The 23,950-nt window shown below is 35.3% G+C and overlaps 1 protein-coding gene across 7 annotated transcripts in view; it reads left to right on the top strand.

Moving 5' to 3' along the window:
* The window catches only part of MYO6 (myosin VI), a 102,655-nt gene extending 79,153 nt beyond the window's left edge, over window positions 1-23,502 (top strand). For 2 of the 7 annotated variants that reach the window (XM_074538347.1, XM_074538348.1), the window contains exons 24-35: window positions 257-347; window positions 1,575-1,725; window positions 3,090-3,298; window positions 3,679-3,757; window positions 5,468-5,628; window positions 8,911-8,940; window positions 9,499-9,537; window positions 12,686-12,789; window positions 14,028-14,159; window positions 16,280-16,306; window positions 18,476-18,694; window positions 20,393-23,502. In XM_074538347.1, coding sequence (XP_074394448.1) covers window positions 257-347; window positions 1,575-1,725; window positions 3,090-3,298; window positions 3,679-3,757; window positions 5,468-5,628; window positions 8,911-8,940; window positions 9,499-9,537; window positions 12,686-12,789; window positions 14,028-14,159; window positions 16,280-16,306; window positions 18,476-18,694; window positions 20,393-20,592 — 1,442 coding nt within the window. In that variant the 3' untranslated portion in view covers window positions 20,593-23,502. The remainder of the gene's footprint in view (window positions 1-256; window positions 348-1,574; window positions 1,726-3,089; window positions 3,299-3,678; window positions 3,758-5,467; window positions 5,629-8,910; window positions 8,941-9,498; window positions 9,538-12,685; window positions 12,790-14,027; window positions 14,160-16,279; window positions 16,307-18,475; window positions 18,695-20,392) is intronic. The other 5 variants (XM_074538350.1, XM_074538349.1, XM_074538352.1 and 2 more) reach the window with 5 other exon arrangements.
* Window positions 23,503-23,950: the final 448 nt, after the last annotated feature.

Genomic DNA, 23,950 nt, shown 5'->3' with positions numbered 1-23,950 from the left:
TATCTCTGAATCTGGAGGGGTGTATGAATATGCCCACATTTCATTGTTCCTGTTGGGTTTGGGTGGGAGCCTCTGTGCCTGGCACAAGATTGTGAATTCTGCTATTCTGTTTCTTAAATGTTGTGGTTCCAATATACAAAAAGCTCTCAAGCACACATAGTCTGCATACAGTTTTGTGACATCAAATGTATAAGGAAGATAGTAGTTGTGTTAAACTGTATAAAACATTAAGATTTTATCTTATGTGTGTTTACAGTGAAAAATAAGATAAAATATCGAGCCAGTGCCTGCATTAAAATACAAAAGACTATTCGTATGTGGCTTTGCAAGAGAAAGCACAAACCACGGTAAGAAGATATTCCTTGGTTGAAGGAAGTATGTTTTAAATAATATTTTCTTGGGACTGTAAGAGGAGGTTTACTTTATTCACTAAATCTATCTGAAATCATAGAGTGATGCTAAGTACACTTGAAGGAGACTGAGAGGTTCTGTGTTCCTTCACTCTTTTCCAAGGATGCATAGACTAAATCTGAACCTTTCCTGAAGATGTTTCTTTATCTCTTTGTTCATAAAATCCTTCAGTGACAACCTTGTTTTTAAAAATTTTTTATTAAGTCTGTCTAATTTAATTTAAGGTCGTTAATTGTTGTCCTTTACCAGTTCACGCCTTCCTTCCTTTATACACTCCCTTTCATTTTTGTCTTAGAAATAATAACTGTCTTATCTCCTCATGAAATTAATTCCATTATCTGATTGCAGGGAATACTGATGGAAAAACTACTTCAGTAATTAAGCTCTGCTGACACCTTAATGTTCTTTGACAGAGACACAGCTCTGTTCTAGTTGTGGGCTTCTCATAAATTCTTTTACATCCTTTGAGAATTATGTTTCATTTTGAATCTTGGCATTTCTGACATTTTTTTTTTTAGCTAATTGGTGCTCATCTTTAATGATTTGATTTCGTTTCTACTTTTGTGTGTTGATTTGTAAATCCCAGTACAGTGATATCTGTTTAGGAAGATTGTCTGCAGATTTTTAACTTCTATGTGGGGCCTTCAATAGTGGTTCTTAAAAGAACCCTTGAGTTTTCCTGAACTCCTCCCCAGCCTTGCTTTCTCAATCCTTTGGGGTGTAATGACGGTGTTCATTCTGGGATGTAATACTGTGTAGTAGAGTTTTATCTGATTAATTCTATTACTGCTCTTTGAATAAGTAGCACTACTCAGCCTTTATCCTTTCCAGTTAAAATCCTCTAGTGGATACTAATAATCATTAGTATCCATTTATTATTGTGAGAAAAACAAAAAGCCAGCCCAAATTAATTCTCAAAATAAAAATGCATTTTTCCATTTTGAGCCACTGTTTGCTAAGTAATTTTAGTTACTGCTTGGAAAAGGCTCCATTCCTTAGTTACTTGATGTGATAATGTTGAAATTTCAAAGAGGGAGAGTTTTGTCAGAAGGCATAACTTCTCTCCCCATCTACCTTTATTACATGAGTGATTTGTGGAGTTTTAAAAGTATCACCATCCAAAATTATTTCAAATAAGCAAATAAGCTGTCTTACCTTCACAGCATTGATGGCCTGATAAAAGTACGTACACTGAAGAAGAGACTTGATAAATTTAATGAAGTAGTAAGTGCACTGAAGGAGGGAAAAGCAGAGACAAGCAAGCAGGTCAAGGAGTTGGAGGCTTCTATTGATGCATCAATGACCAAAATTAAGGTATGTGATAATAATGAGAGAAAAAGTATCTTTTTACTGGAATCTTTTAAAAGCTTCATCTAAAGGAGGAGGCCAATGCATCTTTTTTAACAGAAAATATACTTTAAAATTGCAGTCTTAATTTTCAGTCATTGGGTAATTCCTGTTTAAAACTATTTGTAAATATAACTGAAGTGAATCCTGAAAATAGGTGCATATGACTTTGGTATCTGTGTGTCAAAATTGGCACTGAAGGTTTTAAAGAAAAAATGCATGTTGATATTACGAGACAAGTGCTGTCAATAAGTTGTTTGTTGCTTTCACTATTGGAATACCAATTACCATTATTACCATTATCAGAATACCAGTTACCATTGCCAATATTTTAACTTAATAAGGGCTGAAACAAGGCATTTATCACAGACTAGAGACATTTCCAGTTATGAGGTTTTTCAAACTTGGTGGTAAAGAGAATTCAGCTTGTTGATTATGCTTCAGGTCTGTAGTCCTTTCTTTCTTACCACAGAAGCACAAAGACAAAATGAAGGCACACTGGCATTTATTAATGTTAGAAAAAGTTTGCTTTCTTGAATTCATGTTTCATGCAATATTATAGCTTTCTTAGTGTGCCATATTAAGACTTCTCTATTTAAAATCGCGGTTGAAAAGATGGTAGAGTTAACCTATCAGCTTAGGGTTCTCTTTTCTAATGAAAATGATATCATGTGATTATCATCATGATACACTATCAGAAAAGGTCAGCAAATCCCCATATTGCAGTTTTATTAGTAAGATGTGAGTTGTAAAATGAAATTAAATTGTACCTGTCAATAAGGTTTGAAAACGTGTCTAGCTAAGGCTATTTTTGAAGCATTTTCAACCTGTAATTTGTTACTAATAACTTTTTAAAAAAAGTTAGTCACAACACAGTGCAGTATTTTTTCTGAGTGCTAGCAGAAATATTAAGAAAAGCTATTTCATGTATGACATAAAAGCAGAGCTGTAAATAACCACTAAAGAAGATAAGAGCACAATGCAAAATACACAGGGAAGGCCTTAATTTCCATCCCAGCATGCTAAGAATTAATTTCTGTTGCTTAAAACTGCAAGATTTAAAATATGAAGGTATGTTTTGAGAGGAAGTTAAGTTAATTTCAGTGATGAAATGGAGATGACTTTGGATGGTTTTATAGGAGAGGGGAGAGGAATGGGTCCTCAGGATTGTAGAAAGAAAGGGAAGAGTGGACTCAAGCTTCCCAGCTCTGAAGTGTATATATGATTTAAATATAGTGCTCAGTGATCTCATATCACTTAATGTTTTTAAGTATGTTCTTTCAAAAGTGAAGTACAAATAAAAAACAATTACCCTCTTGTTATTTTTGCAGACCACTATAATGACTAGAGAACAGATACAGAAAGAATATGATGCTTTAGTTAAAAGCTCAGAGCAGCTTCTGAGTGCACTGCAAAAGAAGAAGCAGCAAGAGGACGAAGCAGAGAGGCTACGACGCATCCAGGAGGAAATGGAAAAGGAAAGAAAGAGACGCGAAGAGGAAGACCAAAAACGAAGGAAGGAAGAAGAGGAAAGACGCCTGTGAGTCTTGAATTTGAATAAGTTGCTGGTTATAGAATGAGAAGAAAACAGGAAAGGCTTTTAAATGAAGTTGTTTTTGATACACTTTCACTTAGAGAATAATTTGGATTGTATTTCTGTGCAGTGTTGAAACATTTCCTTTCCCAGTGATTTGTAAGGCAAGTGACAGAAGAGCATATGGAAGAAATTATATGATGCAGCTGGAAATACAGATGAACTTGAAAAATTTCATAATTTACATGTAGTATCCTGTCATCAGAACTGTACTGATTTGTGGACTACCAATCAGTTTTATGAAAGAGACTTTGTATTTCTTACTATTTCTTGTTCATTTGTGTCGTAATAACACGTTTTCATTTTCTTCTCCTCTTATGTAATAGGAAATCTGAGATTGAGGCAAAGAGGAAACAGGGAGAGGAAGAGAGAAAAAAGAGAGAAGAAGAAGAAAAACGTATTCAGGTTAATGCTTTAGCTGTGTGTGGCTTTGGGGGATTTCTTGTTACTGTGATGGTTTTGGGGTTGTGTGTTTGTTTTCTTGTATTCATTTACTTATTTATAAATGGTTTTTGTAGCTTATGTTCTCCACCAAGTGTAATGGCTTCTTTCTATAAATGCATTTCTCAGAGTCATTCCCCAATGTTGCTTTATTAGTAAATATAGGGCAAATGTCATGTTTAGGATATGCCAAGACAGATCACCTATTTCTAGTTCCTATGCAACTTCAAGTATTCTGAGTGGAGGTGCATCTGTTTTTAAAGGATTTTAAGTTATTTTAAAAATATGCAACGTTGGGGAATCCTAGTTTAGCCTTTGAAGATTTGGTGGGTGGTACATGTCAGGCAAGTTTGGCATTCTTTTACTAAAGTCACATCTTGACTTTGATTGTGTTGTTTACTTGCTTAACTGCAAACACTTTGAGAGTGCCAGTAATAATGAGAGGAGGCAGGACTGTCCTTGGTAGCTCCTTTGGCTGCACTAAATACATGCAGCTCAAACCCCACTCCTCCACCTCTCCCCTTGATTTATGGCAATTCTTACTGATTTCATAATGAGCTCTCCTTTGGAGGTGTGTTTGGATCCTGTATCCCTCTTTCCTTTTTTATTGGAGATTGCTTGGGTGACCTGGGATAGCAGTCTTATGATAAAAGAACATCTATAGTGATTGTCTTTATCAATGTTTCTTGGTTTCTGAGCTGTGGATATCTGCAATGCAGAATGTAATCTACACTTTTACTTTAAAATGCTGTGTTTGGATCCAAGTGGATATATAATCCTGTAAGGTGTTTCATTCTCCCACATACACTTCCTTTCTCATTATCTTTCCTCCTGCTGGTTGGTTTTATCAGCTAATCTAAAACAAGATTCGTAAGGTAAAGTCACTGGTGTAATGGTACAGTTTTCAGTGTTTTAGTGGTGCAACTTCACAATGATGGGTGGGAAGCAGCTTTGTTTCCTTGTTAATTTTTGGGCACTGCTAAAACTTGGTGTATGTGCCTTTTGAAGGTATGAATTGGATGGTCCTGTTTTATTTACTGCACGTGCAAGGCTTTTTGTGAAATAATGATGGTAAACTGCTGCTGTTGTTTGACTCTGCAGAGGCAGTATATTTGAATTGCTCCTGCACTGCACTAAGTCAGAAGTTTTACCATTTGCTTAAATTCAAGTTAGATCAGTTCCACAGAGAATTCCAGTGTCTGTCTTAATCCCTTTTCAAAATGACATACAGACCTGTATCCAAAGTAGTGCCTATTAAAAAGTCCTGTGATGCCAAGAGCAGAATATCAAGGAAGTATTGTGTTAGTGCTATGGAGGAGCAGCCATAGCCTCTGTTTCATTTGAGTTTCAATGATTCTGAAAACTTATGAACATTAATTTTTATAATAATGAAGAAAATAATTCATATATTAAAGAAATTACTTGGCACTTTATTAAAAAAGTTAATATAAGTGGTGGACAATATTTGATAAACTATATGAAAACCAAGATTCAGTTTGTAGCCGTTTCATTTTTCTTGGGTCAAACTAAATACTAATGCTGTTAATTTTTCATTTCTGTAAACTGTACGTGTTTTCAAAAGCTAATATACAACATAGCATTTTTTTCAAATACTGCTCATGTAGCATTTTGGTTTTGATTGGGGAAGGCTAAAGGTGTCCTGTTCTCAAACAGGCTGAGATTGAGGCTCAGCTGGCTAGAGAGCGAGAGGAGGAGACGCAGCACCAGGCCGTGCTTGAACAGGAGCGCCGTGACCACGAGCTGGCAATGAGGATTGCCCAGAGCGAGGCAGAGCTCATCAGTGATGAGGCACAGCTGGATTTAGGTTTGCGCAGGTATGGAGTCAAGGAGTTACATTTTCCTCTCTGTGCTTTCTTTTCTCCCCATCCTGCTCCTTTGGAGAAGACTATGCTCTTGTTTGGTTAATGGAACTTTGTGTTCATTAAATGGAGCTTTTAAGTCAGTATATTGGAATGTTTTTCAAATTAAATTTTGAAATTTGTCAGATTGCTTTTGCTTAGACTTTCTTCATTTTGCGTCTTGCTACATCAGTGATTTTGTAGGTGCTTGTGGACATGACTGCAGGTCTCTTTCTTTTTTTGAGTTCTAACAAGGATGGCCAACTTAGAATTCTGATTTTTATGACTCATTTAAAGTAGGGAATATAATTTCTTCAGTGGTAAGTAATAATAAAATACATCTTTGCTAGGTCTTGATGGTGGTTCCATTTTTACAGTGAATTTGTGGGGGATTTTTTTTTTTAAACAAGAAGCTCTCTTTAACTGCAGAAATAAAAGTAATTTCTGGGCCCTGACTGGTAAGTTTTTTCAAGTGGAATGAAAATACCTAACATAGATGAGTTCAAATGTTAAGTGTTAGTCCTGTTTTGTGTCAATTTTTGATGTGCGATAAAATGAGCTTAACCTTTGATACGCAGAACCACACTGTCTGTCTGCAGAGCAAGAACTCTTCATGTGTAAAAGGTGATGTCTTAGAAGCAACTTAGAAGTTGCAGTAAAAATGGTACTTATTGGTCAAGTTGCATGAAGGGACCTGTGAACATGGTCACATACTTGGTGACTTCATTAATATGACTCTACTCTGTTGTTGTTGTTGTTGAAATGAGTGCAAGAAAATCCCTTGTGTTGCCATGAAATTTCAAGCTCCTAGATGTATTTCTTTTGCTACCCAAATTTCATCTAGATGTATACTTTTTTTAATAACTGTATGCTTGCTTGAGATAGGTGGGTAATTTTTTGTCATGTTCAATACTGACTTCTGGGCAGTTCCACTGAAATGGTTGTGTTTTTTCCCTCGGTACTGCAGTAGCTGTCAAATTGTCTCTGACTGAGACTGACATGCTCCATTCACAGAATCAGAATGGTTTGGGTTGGAAGGGGGCCTTGAAAATCATCTCTTTCCTACCCCCTGCCATGGTCAGGGACACTTTCCATTAGACTAGGTAGCTCAGAGGCCCATCCAAGCTGGGATGGGGCAGCCACAGCTCCCTTGGGAAGGCTGTTCCAGTGCCTCACCACTCTCCCTGTCTGGATTTTGGTGCAATACTTTAAAGGTAGACACAAAGTCACTCTAGTCTTGCAACCTGGCAGAGTTCTCTTAAATATGAAAGAAGGGATGCAATAGACAAGAGTTCAGAGAATTCAGTAACTTCTCTGTCAGTGAAGCTCTAACCTCCACTGGGTTTCCTACTGCTCAGGTGATTTTGGCATTGGTCTTTCTTGTATAATCCCAGAATGGATGATGAGCTAATTGTCATCATAACTCTTTGACTGCCAGTTTCTCTGCTGTGTAGCTAGCACAGTTCTGCTGTGCAGCTGGTAGGTGACTGAAGACCCTTCTAAGTGTTTGGAAAGTGCTGAATGGTCTGAACATGTTAGCATAGAGATGGAAATAATTTCTTGAGCAAGATAATACCTAAAGCTAGAAAAGAAGTGATAGATTTTTCTGCTTATATGAGATCTTTTTTATCTCTTTGGCAAATTTTTTCCCCTTGTTTCCAAAGTCTACTTCAAATAGTTCATTGCACATTCAAAACCTGAATAGAATGCTTTTAATTTAATATTTGATTTTATTTTGGTTTGTTTAAAATCAAACTAAAACCTTATCCAGCCCCCAGTATCTTCTATTGAAATCAGAGGATTTTCATATAATTTGAGGAGTTGCCTTAAAGGTAGCAGCTAAAGAAATTCAGTGAAATGAAAACTATTGGTTAGAATAAATTATGTAATTTGTAATTAAATCATAAAGTCTCAGGACTTCTTTTATATTGTACCAATCAAAATTTTGCTAGAGTCTAAAGAAGTTATAGTCTATGGTCTTCTACATTTGAGACTGACATATTAGTGTGTGATACACTAAAATCACGGACTTTTCCATAAGTATATATATCTTCCCTGTTAAATTTTGCTGCAATAAGATAAAGCATGTGTGGCTTCATACTGAATTCATGCAGTATATTGCTTTTACAGTGTTATCACACTTCTGTAAAAATTGGTTTCATCCTTACATATTGGCATGAAGAAAATAAAGGTATTTTCCATTGTATGGTTGTAACTGTTGAGTGAAAAGAGGAGGAAAAGGGTGATTTTATGTGCTCAGTTTTAACAAATACGTGACACTTGTGTTGTCATATTTGAACTTGAGTGCCTGTAGTTTATTTCTTTTTTTCACAGTGCCTTGCTGTATTCACTTTCATAGCTTACATAGATATTTCAAGGGGCATAAGTATTAACAGTTTCCTTGAAAAATATATTTGTTGGCTACTATCAAAGAAGAAAAGTTGTTTGTTCTGACAGCAGATACAGGATTTTCATTTGTGCTTATTCTGTGCTGGATCTGCTGGACCTCTTCTAGCTTTATCCAATTTTACTACTCATCTACAGTTTGAAAGGATGTGTAATATGTGATTTACTGCACCCAGGGGTAAATTAAAGGTAATGACTAGCAGTTAAGTAAAAGTTAATTTAGATAGTAGGTATCTGCTTTCAACTGGGTAGTTTTTATTCATTTATGTGGCTTATTGAAATGTACAGTATGGCATGTAACATCAAAAGAAAGCTAGTCTTAGAAGTGTGTTGTGAGTGTATCTCTCCTGGGTTTTGCATTGGAACAATCCAATGTCCTAATTTAGCATAGATAGTGCTACCTGTGCTCACCTGTGTGTTTCCAGCACAGCAGTTACACTTGGGGTCTGTTCACAGCTTGCATGAAGAAGCACCCATCCTGTTCCCAGAGCAGCTACAGGAGGATTGCTGCTGTTTCTTGTGACACGCTTATCCAAGCGTTAAATACATCAGTAGTATGCTTCAAAGTCTCTGATTTTGAAAGATTGGACAGGGGAGAAAGGCTGGGGGAAGCTTTCACTTGTACATTTCTTTTTTCCCAGATTATTATTTAAGTCATAATTGAATGAGAAAGTTTTTGGGGGGAAAAGAGGTTTATATAATCAGCTAAAAATAATAATAATAAAAATTCATAAGATAATAAAGAAGATGTGAGAGAGCAGGAAATGCTATGACCCACCTTTTCTTGCTTCAGATTATTAAAATATTAACTAGGTAGTAGTTTGTCTAACATTAAATGTCTTCTGTTTGCAGAGCCAATGGAACAAAGCCACAAATGACTGCGTATGGCATTTTTTTCCATTTGAATGCTCTAATAGATAAAAGCCACATTAATTAATCAAAAGAAATTGATATTGTCCTCTTATTTACTAATACCCCATAGTAATCTTTGTTAGTATGCATCTGTAATTTCTAAATCAATTTTTAATGCCTTATATTCATTACTTTGCTTACATCTAATAAACCCTTTGATAACCAAATATACCAAATAACATCTATTCAAAAATCATTATATAATTGCTGTAAAGTTTTTCACATACCATCCATTTTTCACTGCCCTGTGTAATTTATTGTTCTTTACAGAATCAGGACTCTGTGTGTATGTGTGTGTGTGTGTGTGTCTGTCTGTCTATCTATCTATCTATCTATCTCTCTATCTATCTATCTATCTTTGTGTGTCTGAATTGTGTGTGTCTGAATTGAAATAATTAAAAATAAGTAGTCGTTTCCTGTGCACTTAATTTAATTTCAGTTTGATTGTCAAGACACTTTCATGGTTATAAAGGCTGGATTTATATCCATATATATTTGGTTTATGCTCATATACCAATTTTCTTGTAGGGAACAAATGGCCACAGAAATGTCAGAAATATTGTCTAGGTAGGTGAGAAGGTATAACACCAGTGAATCAATCATTTTCTAAAAACAAATCACACATTAAATGGGTTGAATTATTATGGAATTAAAAGTAATGGAATCTGGGTTTTTTTTTAAATTATAAGCAGGTAACTAAATTATTTCTTTCAGATAAATTGCATTTACCATTTTTCAGCAATTATTTCTTTGCTATTTTAATTTATTATATTGAAAAAGAATAAGAATAGTTCATGCACCCTGTAATTTTCTATAATTTCATTAATGCTTCTCCAGCTTTCTTCTCCTCTCACCTTTGTGATAAACAGAGCACAAGGCTCTACATCTTTTAAAGGCATATTTCTACAGATTCAGCACAAAGCTAATGAAGCCATTTAACAGTAATGTAATTGTTGGTGCATTTAATAAGGAAATATTCTCATTAAAGTTCTCTTAAAATAAAAGTAGTTTTGAAAATTTCCATGGTAAGACCATATTAAAAACCCTCTTAAGATATCCAAACAAAATCTCCTTCTGGGATTTCTTGAATGATAATGTGAGATTTTATGCACAATGCAGAAGAAAAGATAAATACAGGTTTGGGTCTGAATATACTAGTTGGTAAAATACTAATACTCTGTTCAAAGAAAATTTTGTGATTGTCTTCCATATCAGCAAGTAAATAGAAAGTGTTTTCTGCAAGTTGATGGTAGAAATAACCTTTGACACTGATTTTATGAACCATACAGAAGAAGAAAAAATGTTTAGAGGTTTTGAAAGTGAATCTGTCGTTTAACAAGTTACTAAGCTATGTATATATAGTTTGAAGATGCTCAGTCTCGCATGTTTAATGAATTTTCTAGTGGTATCATGGATGATTGGAATGCAGCTGGTAACTAAGTTTTTTTCCTGCAGTGTTATTTTAAGAATAGGCATAAACCACATAATGTGTAATTAAGGTAGCATGTGAATTTAAGTGGCCATATTGTATTGCATATATTGACATAGTTCCAATGACAGTGGCCAATTTTTAATGTACAAAAAGATGAAAAAATTTTGGGGCCAGATCAGGCTCTGTGTTCTGATTGAATTCAAAATGCAATGCTTCTCAGTATCTGCTTGTTTAAAAAAAAATTGTCTCACTTTTCATACACTGGAAACCTTTGACATGAGACTGATCTTTTGTATTTTTAGTCTGAAAATACTGTTTATGATACATAACTCTCATATGGAGCAGTGAAGATGGAATGTCAGAGGTGATGCTCCTCTTACTGCCAGACTGTTATGCTTGAAGTCCTGTAGAAAACAAGCAAGTGGTCTTCAGAGTGCACAGTAGTACCCTCATAGAAAGACTAAGCCATTCAATTGGATTAGCATTCTTAAAGATTACTACAGCCTAGTTCTGCTGTGCTAAATTAGGCAGCAAACTCTTAGAGTGGTGGGTAATGTTGCTAAATAAGGAAAATCCTTAGGATTTGTCAAATTAGGTTCGAAAAGGTTAGACACCAGGCAGTGCAAATTATTTATCAGGAATCCTTGATGTCCTACAGAATATAACAAAATATTAAAGTATATATTTTGAAGAAGTTTGTCCAGTTATTTGTTTTACAGTCATGAGTAGTTCTAAGTCAATTTTTTAAGTTCGACTTCTCAAACTCCAACTGGAAGCTGTGTGGACTCGGATTAGTAGTATGAGTAGACATTAAGCTGCTACTCCAACAGCAAGATTCTGTAGTTTTAATTATACTGAAGAGATGGTTCAGTTGTTATTAAGAGGAATGTTAGGTTTATTCAATGAAATTTAAATTGCATTTGTTATCTCTGCTTTCAAAACTGCTGTATCTGCATAAAGAAAAAATTCAGGTTATAATAGTTTTTTATGACCTTCTAATTAAAAAAGGAAAATAAACATAAAACTTCACAGTACCACATGAGACATTTATGGCAAAATAAATGTTAAAATAATATTCACTAGATTATACCTATTAATACTGTGCCTGTCCCACAAAGATATTACTGCACAAACAGACCTTACAATGAAAAAGCCTGTTTTTTCTTATTGCATCAAGAACTTTGCTACCTTGTTAAAGATCTAGTTTCTTTTGAAGAAATTCCCTCAGATCCTGAAAGAATTCAATTTTTATTCTTAGTCATGAGCAGAGACTGGTAAAATCTCGTGTCTGCTCTTGAATTCCTTAGTGTTTAAAAGATGTGCTGATCATCACTGAACATTGCAGTGTTTTCAATTTATTTTATAAGCTGATAATCCACAGGAAGTTTGCTGTTCTTGAGGGAGGGTTCTTCCACTTATCCATACCACATTTCTTGGGGAAAAAAAGAAATTCAGGCTTATGTTTATATCTAATGTTTGTTTCGTACATGGAAACATTGTACATTTTCCTAAAGATGATTGAGATTTTAGTAATAATTCCTCACTTGCATTTGCTGTTGACTCACTTTGACATTACCTACATGGTGAAGACCTTTTGCCTTTGGAAAATACTGAGTTTTAATGAGTCTTTTTTTACTGGTCAGCCTTTAGTCCGAGTGGTCTTTTTTACTTTGATGATAAATATCATCACTCTTGATGATCATGATGATCAATATCATCACTCCCAACTCAGAATAAATATTGCTGTTATTAGATGGCCAATATGGAAATAATTTGGTTTCTTCTCTCAAGTTAAGTTTTTGTCAGACAAAATATTTTCTCAAGGTTAGGAACAAGGACTTTGTCCTAGATCAATTTTAAATAGCAGAGGAAATGCCTTTTCTTCCTTCTCCTTGTTCTACTTCAGGAATATTTTTCCTTGTCTGTTTTTTGAATGGAACTAAAAATGTTCAGTCTTTGTTTTCTGCATCTTGGTTCTCACAAAGTAAAATGTACATCAGTGTGGGATGAGATACTCAGAATATGTGTCTTTCTATACCTGAAAAATATCAATGACAATTCCTTTTAATCTTTAGAAGGCAAATCAGATTATGATATGATTTTGAGCATAAAATATATTTTCATTTTCTCTTGATAATTCAAACAACTTGAAAATACTATGGTATTTTGTCTGTGTGGTAATAAGTATGACACATTATTGATCATGGGATCTTTTCCTCTTCTTAAAAAAATTCCTGTTTAATACTTGGAAAAAATACATATATATTTTAAAAATAATTGCAGGGGTCCTGCAGTGCAGGCCACAAAAGCTGCTGCTGGTACTAAGAAGCATGATCTCAGTAAGTGGAAATATGCAGAGCTTCGTGACACAATCAACACCTCCTGTGGTAAGTGGTTTTTTTTCTGAGAAAGAGTTCAAGTTGTAGTTATACGAAAAAGTGTTACTTTCTTCCTATAACAAAGATTAAAAGTTTACATGAGTTTGAGTGAATAAGAAATTAATTTTAAAAATTCTCTTACCCCCAAAAGAACAATACACAAAGCTATTTCCATATTAAGGAAACAGAATCTCCATTGTGATGTCTTTAACGGATTATATATTTATGATAATAAACATCTTGGGCATAAAATACATGTTATAACTTCTTAATTAAGTTCACTCCATTTGATGTACTTCCACAGAGGGAATAGTAATTATTATGCTTTACCTAGAATTTGCATGTTCTAAGAATTTTTTTGCTATCAATTCTTGCTGTCACCAAATCATAAAGAAAGCAAAAATATGTTCTGTCGTAGATTATTATTCTTTAATTTTCAAAATGTGTAACTTCTTTTTGGAAGCTTACAGTGGGGCATTAATCACCTTGGCCTCAGTGCTGTGAAGATAGAAATAGATAAGAATTATTCGTCTTTTAGGTATTACTGTTTCTTCCTGCTTCTTATTGAAAGCAGTTGGTTAATTTGTGATTTAAGATCACTCAGAATTTCTTCCTGGATGTAGAAATTGGAAAGTAACTCATTCTCTTTTAGTGTTTTTACATATGCAAGACTGGAGCAATGTTTTCAGCTATGGAGATGGTGCAGTAATAAGTGGAGTTCTTTCCTCATGAAGCCAGCTTGGATACTCTGAGATAACTAATGAAAAAGCCTTGTCATCATTCAATTCTTAGCATAATGAACTTCAGAAAAATTAAAATACATACATGAAAAAAGAATACAAATATAAGCAGTCAAATTCATGGGTTTTTTTTCAGTTGCAGAAATAATGTTCAGCAGTGCAATTAAATTTTTTTAAAATTTGTTTCTGTGCTGCTTGTATTGTGATACTGTCAACAGAAATATTTGTAGCACTCTACTGCTCCAAATGTCCCAGTACAACAGCTGCTTTGGGGACTGCCTTTACTCTAAAGCAGAAAAGGATTCATCAAACTCTGAGGGACTTTTTGGGCCATAAAACACAGGCGCTGTGCTGCAGAGAGTGAGGGGTTTTTATATTCCATGTTATCATGTTAGTGTCACAGCTTGATCTCCAATCATATACCTTATCAATATAGAAAAACATTTAATAAATATTTTTCTGACTTTTCTCACTCATGCCTTCCCCTTCTCCTTTTTTTTTGGATAGATATTGAACTCCTGGCAGCTTGCAGAGAAGAGTTCCACCGAAGGCTAAAGGTGTATCATGCTTGGAAATCCAAGAATAAGAAACGCAATGCAGAAACAGAACAACGTGCTCCCAAATCAGTCACAGACTATGGTGAGGAGAGATAATTTTGTGTTTATAGTAATTTTGGTGATAATATTCTAAAGAGAACATTTCTGGAATGTATTCTGGGTTTGCTAGGTTGAAGAAACTTGGAGTTTTTTAGGAGTGTTTTATGTTGATTAAAGGTAAATATTTTGGAAAGATTGAAACTGGCAAATTCTTCACAGAAATTAAAACACTTTCGGTAGACCCAGCTTCTTATGCTTCTTAAAACCTTTTCTCACATCCAGCTGACATCTGTTAAAAAAAGTTCTTGATCTACTGGTGCAGGTGCTGGCATTTTTGTTAAATGTTCATTGCTGTGCTACTTTAATATTTCATAATATTGACATAGACATGTAGACATAGATGTAGATACTTTTAAAAGGTGCTACTAATTATGTCATTTACATCACTGCTTACATACATCATGTTACATCCTCCTTTATAAAATCTGAGTGTTGATGCTGTAATTCTGGCTCATGGGGTGACAAATTTTGTATAGACTGTGTTTTCTATTTAGACCCCTCATTCTAATGATTTCACAGGCTGGTGTTTATTGACAAAGCCACACACTAATCAGAGTAAGTTTCTCTTGCATTCATCAAGGAAGTGTGGGAGTTTCAGACTGCCAGACCTGGAAATTCTGTACCTGGTTTCTGGAGTGGTATTTACAGAGTGGACTGTTACTCTTTTCCCAACATTCCACCTCAAAAGTCTGGTGATCATCTGTATAAAAGGAATCTAAGAAATTTATAGGATCACAGTAAATGCATGGAACAATTTAGTCAGATCATTCCTTTTGTCTTTTTGTTCCATTATATTTGATATTTGTGGTCCTGTCACACAGTTCATGGGAGAGACAAAGAAAAGGGAAGATAGGGAGAAAGTGCTCTCCCCAAAGTCACATGAGCCCGAGATTAAGGCATTGTCCTGGGACATGGAGAATAAGCATCCCAGGGAATCCAGGTGCCCTAGGTAATCTCAGTCCATGTACAAAGGCACCTCCTTCCCCTTGATTCATTTACTTGAGTTATTCATTACTTGAGCATTACCTGAGTTTGAGGTTCTCAGGGAATTTTAGTATGGATATGTGGCAGGCAAAATCTGGACCCCTGGAGAAGATATTATCAAATAATGGGTCCTTGTGTCTGAAATGTGGTTTTAGCTGCTTAAGAAAGCTTGTGACTGAAATGGCAGGAAAAGGCATTTGAAGCACTTCTGCCAAGTGGTAAATTGCTTTGAACGTTCTCTCTGGAGCTAAATGGGCAAAATATTCATACACAGTGTTGCTGATGGGAAGTATCAAAGAGCAGATGATCTTTGGATTTTTGCACACAAAGCTGAGAATATTCATATTGTTATCACTTTTGAGATATTTGCTGCATTTTTTTCAGTGTTTTTCATTGTATTTTTTTAACTTCATTGAAATATGTCATAATAAGAGAATAAGAGAACCTTGCAGTTCAGAAGAAATTGATAGTGACCTTTAGAGACTCTCAATGCCAGTATAATTCTTTGCATTGCAAATAATTATACCACATGGGCATTTCACATACATATGTACTGTAGTCATCTGAGAAGGCAGTAAGAACAAATTCTGATTTCTTAGGTGTTTAAGCTAAAAGTCTTTCCGGTGTCAGTGGATGTGGGCTTCAAGTGATGTAGTTTTTTCTTTACATCTTTTCATTGATTTAATGTAGTTTTACAGTATCCTTTAATGTAATTTTATAAGTATCCTTTATTTAAATTCATGCATTCAGTATAGAAGCTAAGCACTGGTTTGTGTATTATTACTGGTATTGACAGAGCTCTGGAAGTTTTTTTTTCTAGCAGAAATGTCAAAAAAGTAAAGTACTACATTAATTAAATAGCAGATTTGTCAGAGCAATTTACCACTGAAGCTTTGTAACAGGAACTGCAAATTATTAAGGTGATTTTGAGGTTAAATCTTGATGAAAATAGAAGTAGAAAAAGAGTAGAAACACTTAGAATCTGCATTTGTGTTGTAGCTAGAATTCCTATTTGTTTGTTATCAGCATTGGTGAAAAATGTTGATGTTGTAATGAAGCCATAACTTATAAGGGATCAGCACTTTCATGTTTTGTTCAACATGTAATATTTGTTCACAGATTTTGCACCATTTTTGAGCAACTCAAGTAAGTGAGGAGACAGTTGTTTAAGCTAACTTTGAAGAATAGGAACACTTGAGAGCTCCATACTAACATTGATTAATCCAGTGTTTTGCTACACATGTATATAGAAGTTAATTGTAAAAAAAAAAAAATTATAATTTGACAATGTTATTAATCTGATGGTAATTATACATTACTCTAGTAATTCAAAAATGTACTTGTCTTCATGAAAACCTACCCATTTGAGGAGTCGTGGGAAGGGAGAGTGAAATAACCTTCTTATATAAATTATTGAAAGATATAATCTCCAATTTTTTACCACAACCACCAACACCCCAAAACCATTCTTGTTCTAGCCTTTTTTTTATTGTCTGCACATGGCTTTTTGTTGTAGCAAAACTATGGAATCAACATAATGTAACAACTATTTTCCTAGCACACAGACTAACATTCAGGTGATGGTTTCTTCTGAATAGACAGCCAGAGTTCTATAGCACCAATAGAGGCTCCATTGGCTGCTTAGCATTTCTGTTCTCTAGATTTGCCCTCTTCTCTAGATTTAGATATGCCTAGGGGTAGAAATGAGCCTTAGCAATTACCATTGCAGTGCAAAAAGTATTCAACAATACTTAAGTACTGATCTGCTGGGATAAATGTTCAGACAATGCATAAAATTAAATTAGTTTTTTATATACTCTGTCTTCCTGTAAGGTGTGTGTTTTATCAGAGTTGATGTATAAAAGTAGCATTCATGTGTTAAAATCTGGGTACTTTTTTTCTATGTTTGTTGTTAATGCACACATTAGAAAAAGGAGATTTGATGTGTATGACATATAGGGGTTTGTTAAAGTTCTGCTCTTCAGGTTTAGAAAAACTATTTTTGCTTGAATCTAGACAAAAGAAATTTCAAGGTGTAGTTGCTAGTCTGTATTAGTTCTGTTCATGACTGTAAAAATAAGTTATTAAAACTAATTGTAATTTTTCATATTAATAAATGTTAGCTCACAAATTCTCTTTGTTGCTCAATACACAAGGAAGAAATTGAATTCACTTTTAATTACTCCTTTTATGCTGAAACATATAAAAAGTTAATCCTGATTTTCTTCTGTAGAGATGGTAAAGGTTCTTAAGCAGAGTATCTGTAACAGTGGTGTAAACCACTAAAACAAGATCAGTAACAAACTTTTGCAGGGGCAGTTATTAAAGGAAAGAATGTTGTTTTTAAGAGCATTTACTATTTAGAATTGATTATGATAGTGTATATGTAAGATTAAGAAGGTTGATCATTTGATGAATTAACATAGAGAGTATCTGCTTTTATTTGAAAGTGAGTTTCTCTCTAGAGTCTGAAATATGGGGAACTCAAAAAGTCCAAAAATGCATGTGGAAAATATTTATCAAAATGTATATAAAACTTGAACAAATTTCATGTAACTTTCTCCTTTAGAAGTTTAGTCAGCTGATCTTAATGGTCTGAAATTAAAAATTCATTGAAAAAAGAAAGCAGCCAGAAGTTACTTCTAATGCCAGATTTTGACTTATAGAAATCTAAGCAGAAAATTGTTTGGTGGCAGCTTTGTAATAAGCAGTATTTATTGTCAACATTTCTATTAACAAATTAGTAATTTCTAACAGTATTATACATCCTTTTGTGTCGACTGTCAAACATCAAGTGATGCTTTTGTATGTTTGCAACTGAAAATGCTTCTGTGCGCTGTGATCTTTTTTTACAAAGAAATGGACTGAACTAAAGCAATTACTGATAAATGTTTCTGGTTGGTAAGAAATTTTACATGGCAAGTTTTACCTTAAATATTGATTAAAAGCAGATTAAAATATGATTAAAATAAAAGCAGATTAAAATATGTTATTTTATTCACTTAGTTTTGTTTAAATTTGCCACTGGACAACATGTACAGGAGTTAACACGAGCCATTTCTGACCAGCATTTTAGCTGTTGCAATTAACAGAATGCACATTATATGAGATGGGAATACTTTCTAGGTTTGCTGAGACTTCAGATGACCTTGAGAGATAATCTCTTGGGTTTTGGGGGAGGGTTTGTTTTCTTGCTTGTTTTGTTTGTTTGTTTGTTTGTTTTTTAATGTGCTGATTAATAAAGGAAGTAATATGGCTTTCTTGTTTTCTAATTGCTTTGTTCACTTATTTCTGGGGGGATGTTTTGAATGATAGCACAACAGAACCCTGCAGCCCAGCTCCCAGGCAGACAACAAGAGATTGAAATAAACAGGCAGCAGCGCTACTTCCGCATTCCCTTCATCCGCCCCGCGGACCAGTACAAGGACCCCCAGAACAAGAAGAAGGGCTGGTGGTACGCACACTTCGATGGGCCCTGGATTGCTCGGCAAATGGAGCTTCACCCTGACAAGGCACCCATTCTGCTTGTAGCAGGTTGGTGTTGAAACTTGGAGAAGGTTCAGAGTTGATTACAAACTTCAGAAAAAGAGGATGAAGTTCCAAGTTCCCCATGTTCCCCCTTCCCTTCCCTTCCCTTCCCTTCCCTTCCCTTCCCTTCCCTTCCCTTCCCTTCCCTTCCCTTCCCTTCCCTTCCCTTCCCTTCCCTTCCCTTCCCTTCCCTTCCCTTCCCTTCCCTTCCCTTCCCTTCCCTTCCCTTCCCTTCCCTTCCCTTCCCTTCCCTTCCCTTCCCTTCCCTTCCCTTCCCTTCCCTTCCCTTCCCTTCCCTTCCCTTCCCTTCCCTTCCCTTCCCTTCCCTTCCCTTCCCTTCCCTTCCCTTCCCTTCCCTTCCCTTCCCTTCCCTTCCCTTCCCTTCCCTTCCCTTCCCTTCCCTTCCCTTCCCTTCCCTTCCCCTCCCCTCCCCTCCCCTCCCCTCCCCTTCTTGAGGATTTGGGACTGCTGCTGATGGTGGCCAAATATTTCAGAATATCATTGGGACATGTAACTGGTCCTATGTTTTACTTCTACACGTACTTCAATTTGGGAAGCCATAGACAGTGGGAAATCAAATGGAAAGAGTTGTATTATTACAAACCCTCAGATTATTCATTGAACTGGAGACAGTGTGAAGATAAAACATCACAATTTATCTGGGAAAGGTCTACTCATTATTATACTGTTTTTAAGTTAGCTGTAAAAATTACAAGCAGTTTGTATCAAAACAATTTGTGCATATGTTACATTGTCTGTCCATAGCATGAGGCTAATAGCAAGCTGATGCTTTTACCCTATTTATGCTACTTAGTATGGGAAAATAGCTTTTTAATCTTAAAAATTTAAAATAAATGTTGCAATGGATAGGTAGAGATTTATCTGGTAGTGAAATGTATCCTCCTTTTCTGGAGGCTAAGGAACAGGGGAGAAAACACTGGAGAAATGCTGCTTACGCTTCTGTGTTTTGAGATTTTGTATTTAACTTAGAGACTGAGAAAAGGCCATAGCCAATTTGTTTCACTACAGGATTATGCTTTACTGGCAACAAAAGTTTGTTTTCTGCAAATTATTTTAAGTAGAATTCCTTATACCAGCTGTTGCTGTTCAGTGCCAAAGCCCATAGCTAAAAGTAGCAGTGCTGTCGTTGAGTACCTGTTAAAAATAAGATTACGATTTAGTTTGTGAGCTACATATATAATTTCATTGGATTGCCTATGTTGGTCCCACTGTTTGTTTTGTGTGGTAGGCTGACAGATTAGCTACTTGATCCAAAGTCTGGAATTCTTAGTTGCTTTGCTACATTTAACCGTAAGTAAAGCAGTTCACTATAAAGTGGCCTGAAACTGAAGGTATATGTAATCCAAATGTGGTTGTCATCCTGTAATGGGTTTCAGAAGAATGTATCGAGATGATGATCTTTCGGCTTCTTCCCTTTATTCCTTTTTGCTTGCTGTTTAAGCACAGCTTTGTCAATTGCAGCATCTGATATTAGTTTATTCTCATACTGTTTTAGTGTTCTCTGTGTAACAAAAAACCAGGAAACTGAAAAATGCTTGTATCTGAGGACTTCCTCATAAGCTCTGAAGTCTACCAGCAAACCAGATCTACAGAGAGGAAATGTAATTAACAAGGATCTAATTTTTATTGATGGGATCTTTCAATGATGTAAAATATGTTTTCTTTTTCCCTTTACCATTTCAGGTAAGGATGACATGGATATGTGTGAGCTTAACCTTGAAGAGACTGGCTTAACCCGAAAGCGAGGTGCTGAAATTTTACCGAGGCAGTTTGAAGAGATTTGGGAACGCTGTGGAGGCATCCAGTATCTGCAAAACGCAATTGCAAGCAGACAAGCTCGCCCCACCTATGCTACGGCGATGCTGCAGAACCTGTTGAAATAAGCGGGCAGGCGGCACAGGAGCGTTTGCGATGAGAACCTGGCCCGCGATACAAAGGGAAGAGTTCCTCTGTGCTACAGAGGGCCTAAACGTTCTGTAATCGGAGTAGAGATGTTTAATATAAAGTGAACAGATTTTATTAATCATGTGGTTTGTTAATTTGTACTTCATGATGTTTAATCTGCGTAGTGAACTTTACTAGGTATGAGGACCCTGAAGAAACTTCAGGCAGTGTAGTTTGCTGCATTTTGTTTTTATGTTGCATTTTCTTTAACAGTTTCTGTTATAACTCTTAATACTTTCAAGCAATCTGTCTGTACTTGGGTACATATTGCAAAGAACTGCACTGCAACCAGCTTTTTATAAGATTCCTTCTTTAAAACACTGAGTAGCTGGCTTCAAGTGGTGGCCTAGTAAAGAGAATATGCTATTTCTAATAACTGGAATTGTGAGGCCTTAGCTTTGACTTCTGTTATGGAGAAGTTGGAGTATACTTTTATATAATCTGAGACATTTTATGTCCTGATTTGCAAAGTGGTTAGTGTCTGTATTTAATGATTGTTGTTTTTCCAGAACCTGATGGGAAATCCTCCTAAACTTGAGACCTATAAACCCCTATTAAATTCATTCTCTGTCTTGGTTTAAGAGAAACAGTTTTCTGTATGTTCCAAGAAAAGCATTCATATACGTCAAAATAGTATAATATTGGAGGTCCTCAAAGAATGTACTGCTCTTTAGGGCTTATACCACTTTTCTTGTAGATTTTTTTTCTCTCTTTTTAGTACAAATCTGCTTTGGACTTTATTTTTCTGATGACATTTCTATTAGTGATTCTTGGACAGTTTGTTTTGCCAGGTAGTGTAATTGCAACATATTACGCAAAATTGTCCAAGCTTTTTATCTGAAGGTATATAAGATTAAGGATAGCACTAAGGGAAATATGTTCAGCTTTTTGCTGGCAGTATAACTTAACTGAGTATTGAGGCCTGAGCCTCAGAAATCCTCTTTATTTTAACTGTAACAAGATATACAAGGTCTGTAACTTTTGTTAGATTGTATAAAAAATTGGTCCAACAACATAATGCATCTTAATAATATGTGCTGATGGAATAGATACAATTTTTAGTGTACTGAAATATCATAGTGATTTGGATGCTGAGCTGTATATTAATCTCCTCTATCAAGTTTCATAGCTTGTAACAGTTCCCTTATGAAACTGTTTGTTTGGGGAGTTTTTGTGGGTGGAAATCATTAATTTCATGCAGTTTTAAGAAGCATCTCTTTCACTTAAGTGAATGCTGCTTTACCTTGCTGGCCATTATTTCAACAAATTAAACATGACCATTTATTATCTCTCTTAATAGAAATCCAAAATATAAGTAGCTTGATGTCCAGTTCATAGCTTGATTTAAAAATGAATTTTTGCCCTCTTTAATTGACAGTTTGCTTACAGTATGAAATAATTTCCACACTCCTTACTGAGCATGAAACCTCCTGGAAACTTTCATTTTTAAAAGGCATAAATATACTGAATTTTCAAGAGGGGTGATTCTGTAGCACAGAGAAAGGTCCTTGCTGACCTTAGACTGTGGTTGCATGCCACAGTCTGCTTGTTGTTATAAACACACTCCTCATGGGAATAATGTGGAGATACTGAAGTGGTATTTAACTCCCTACACACCCACTGCATCAGGGAATCTCAGCTTCTGCTGCAGACCCACTCTACTTCCTGGTCATGTGATTACAAATAAGAAAAATGTTTTCATTTTACCTAAATTCTTCACTGAAACAGTCATTTTTGGCTGGAAGAGGAAAGAAGGGCATCAGACTACTGGCTGGGAAGTTGTGTGCAAACCTGTACAGTGTTGCGTGAGTTTAAAGGTGCAGCTTATGAAATTTAGATTGCTGGTTTAATGTGTTACTGCATTGGAACCAAAATGTGACAGCTTCCAGTCCCCAAACACTTAACACCGCAAGAAGCTGTGCTCACTCATGCGATCCAAGGAAGAAAAATCACTGACCTGACCTGTGTGTGTTTCTGTCAGGTTTAGCTGCTTGAACTAACACATTCCATCTCACTGTGTGTATCTTTAAAAATCCATGGATCTTATGAGACTGAATATTGTAAGCAAAGAATCTCAAATGCTTACATGTCTTAGGTATGTACACATATATGTGCTTAAATATTTTAGTATGTATGTGTGTAAATATACCTGCAGAGAACTTTAAATAAAATTAACTGCATGTTTCCACTCTCTTCCTTTAGTTATGTCAGGATTTTCTTGATTGGCATTTGAAAGAAATTTTTTTCATCAGAATGGGTGTATGGAAATTTTTTTTTTACTAAATGACTAACAAATACGAGCTATCATGAAAATAAAATGGACTTTGAAATAGTGGTAGAGGGTCTGGTGGCTGGACATCTTAAATGAGATGTTCCCACCTCCCAGCATTGCTCCAGAAGTATGCCTGAGGGAAGCAGAGCATGCATTCCAGAAATCGGGGTATTCTACTTTGCACAGTAGCAGACTGCTTTTTTTTCCCTTTTTTCACTCCACGCTAAAAGCAGCTTCTGCTTTTAGTTTTACTTATCCTTTTGTGAAACATAATTAATTTTCAGTTAGTTTCAGATTATTTTATTTTTTTTACATGTCTGGTAATATTTAACTGCCTACCAATTGTTTCCATGGTCCTTTGTAATGTGTCAGATAATTATAGTTGGTTGATTTGGAGAGGAAATATAAAAGGAGGAGAGAGGGTTGATATTTAGGACTGTAGTATGACCTGATGCCTATCTGATTTATAATTATAGAGAAAATTATAGAGGTTTTAAAGCACATTGACTTGGTTCTCTGCATGTTTCATGAAAAAAAAATAAAAATTCTTCCTGCCTGTCAGTGAAGCTGTCCATTATAGTTGAGATCCACAAAACAAAGAACAGGAAGAGAAGCACCACACTAAGCTGCATTCCTGACTAGGTGACCCACGAATATGCATTTTCTTGAGAATGTTATTCTGAAGATCCTAAGGTCATTCAATACTTCTCTTTTATCCACTGATAAGATTGTGTTTTTCTTTACCTAGTTGAATCCTCTGGGTTTTTCTTCAAATATCTTTATTTAAAGTATTTAAAAGACCTCTTAATACTGTAATGAAAATTAAAAATAAAAAATAAACACATTCCATGTTGAAATCTTACTTATATCTTCTTACTGTTTTGTCTTTGAAGAGTTGAAACATAAGGGTTAATTAAGTTATGAGAAAGGCAAAAATATTCCTTTGCTGGTTATGTCTGCTGTTTTTCCGTGAGATATTTTTGGTGCTTAAACCTACTTTTTAAAGCTTTATTCTAGTAAAGATT

Source organism: Zonotrichia albicollis, chromosome 3, assembly GCF_047830755.1.
Source record: "Zonotrichia albicollis isolate bZonAlb1 chromosome 3, bZonAlb1.hap1, whole genome shotgun sequence".
Taxonomy (NCBI): Eukaryota; Metazoa; Chordata; class Aves; order Passeriformes; family Passerellidae; genus Zonotrichia; species Zonotrichia albicollis.
Note: the sequence above shows the minus strand (reverse complement) of the source record. Positions and strands in the feature narration are given on the sequence as shown.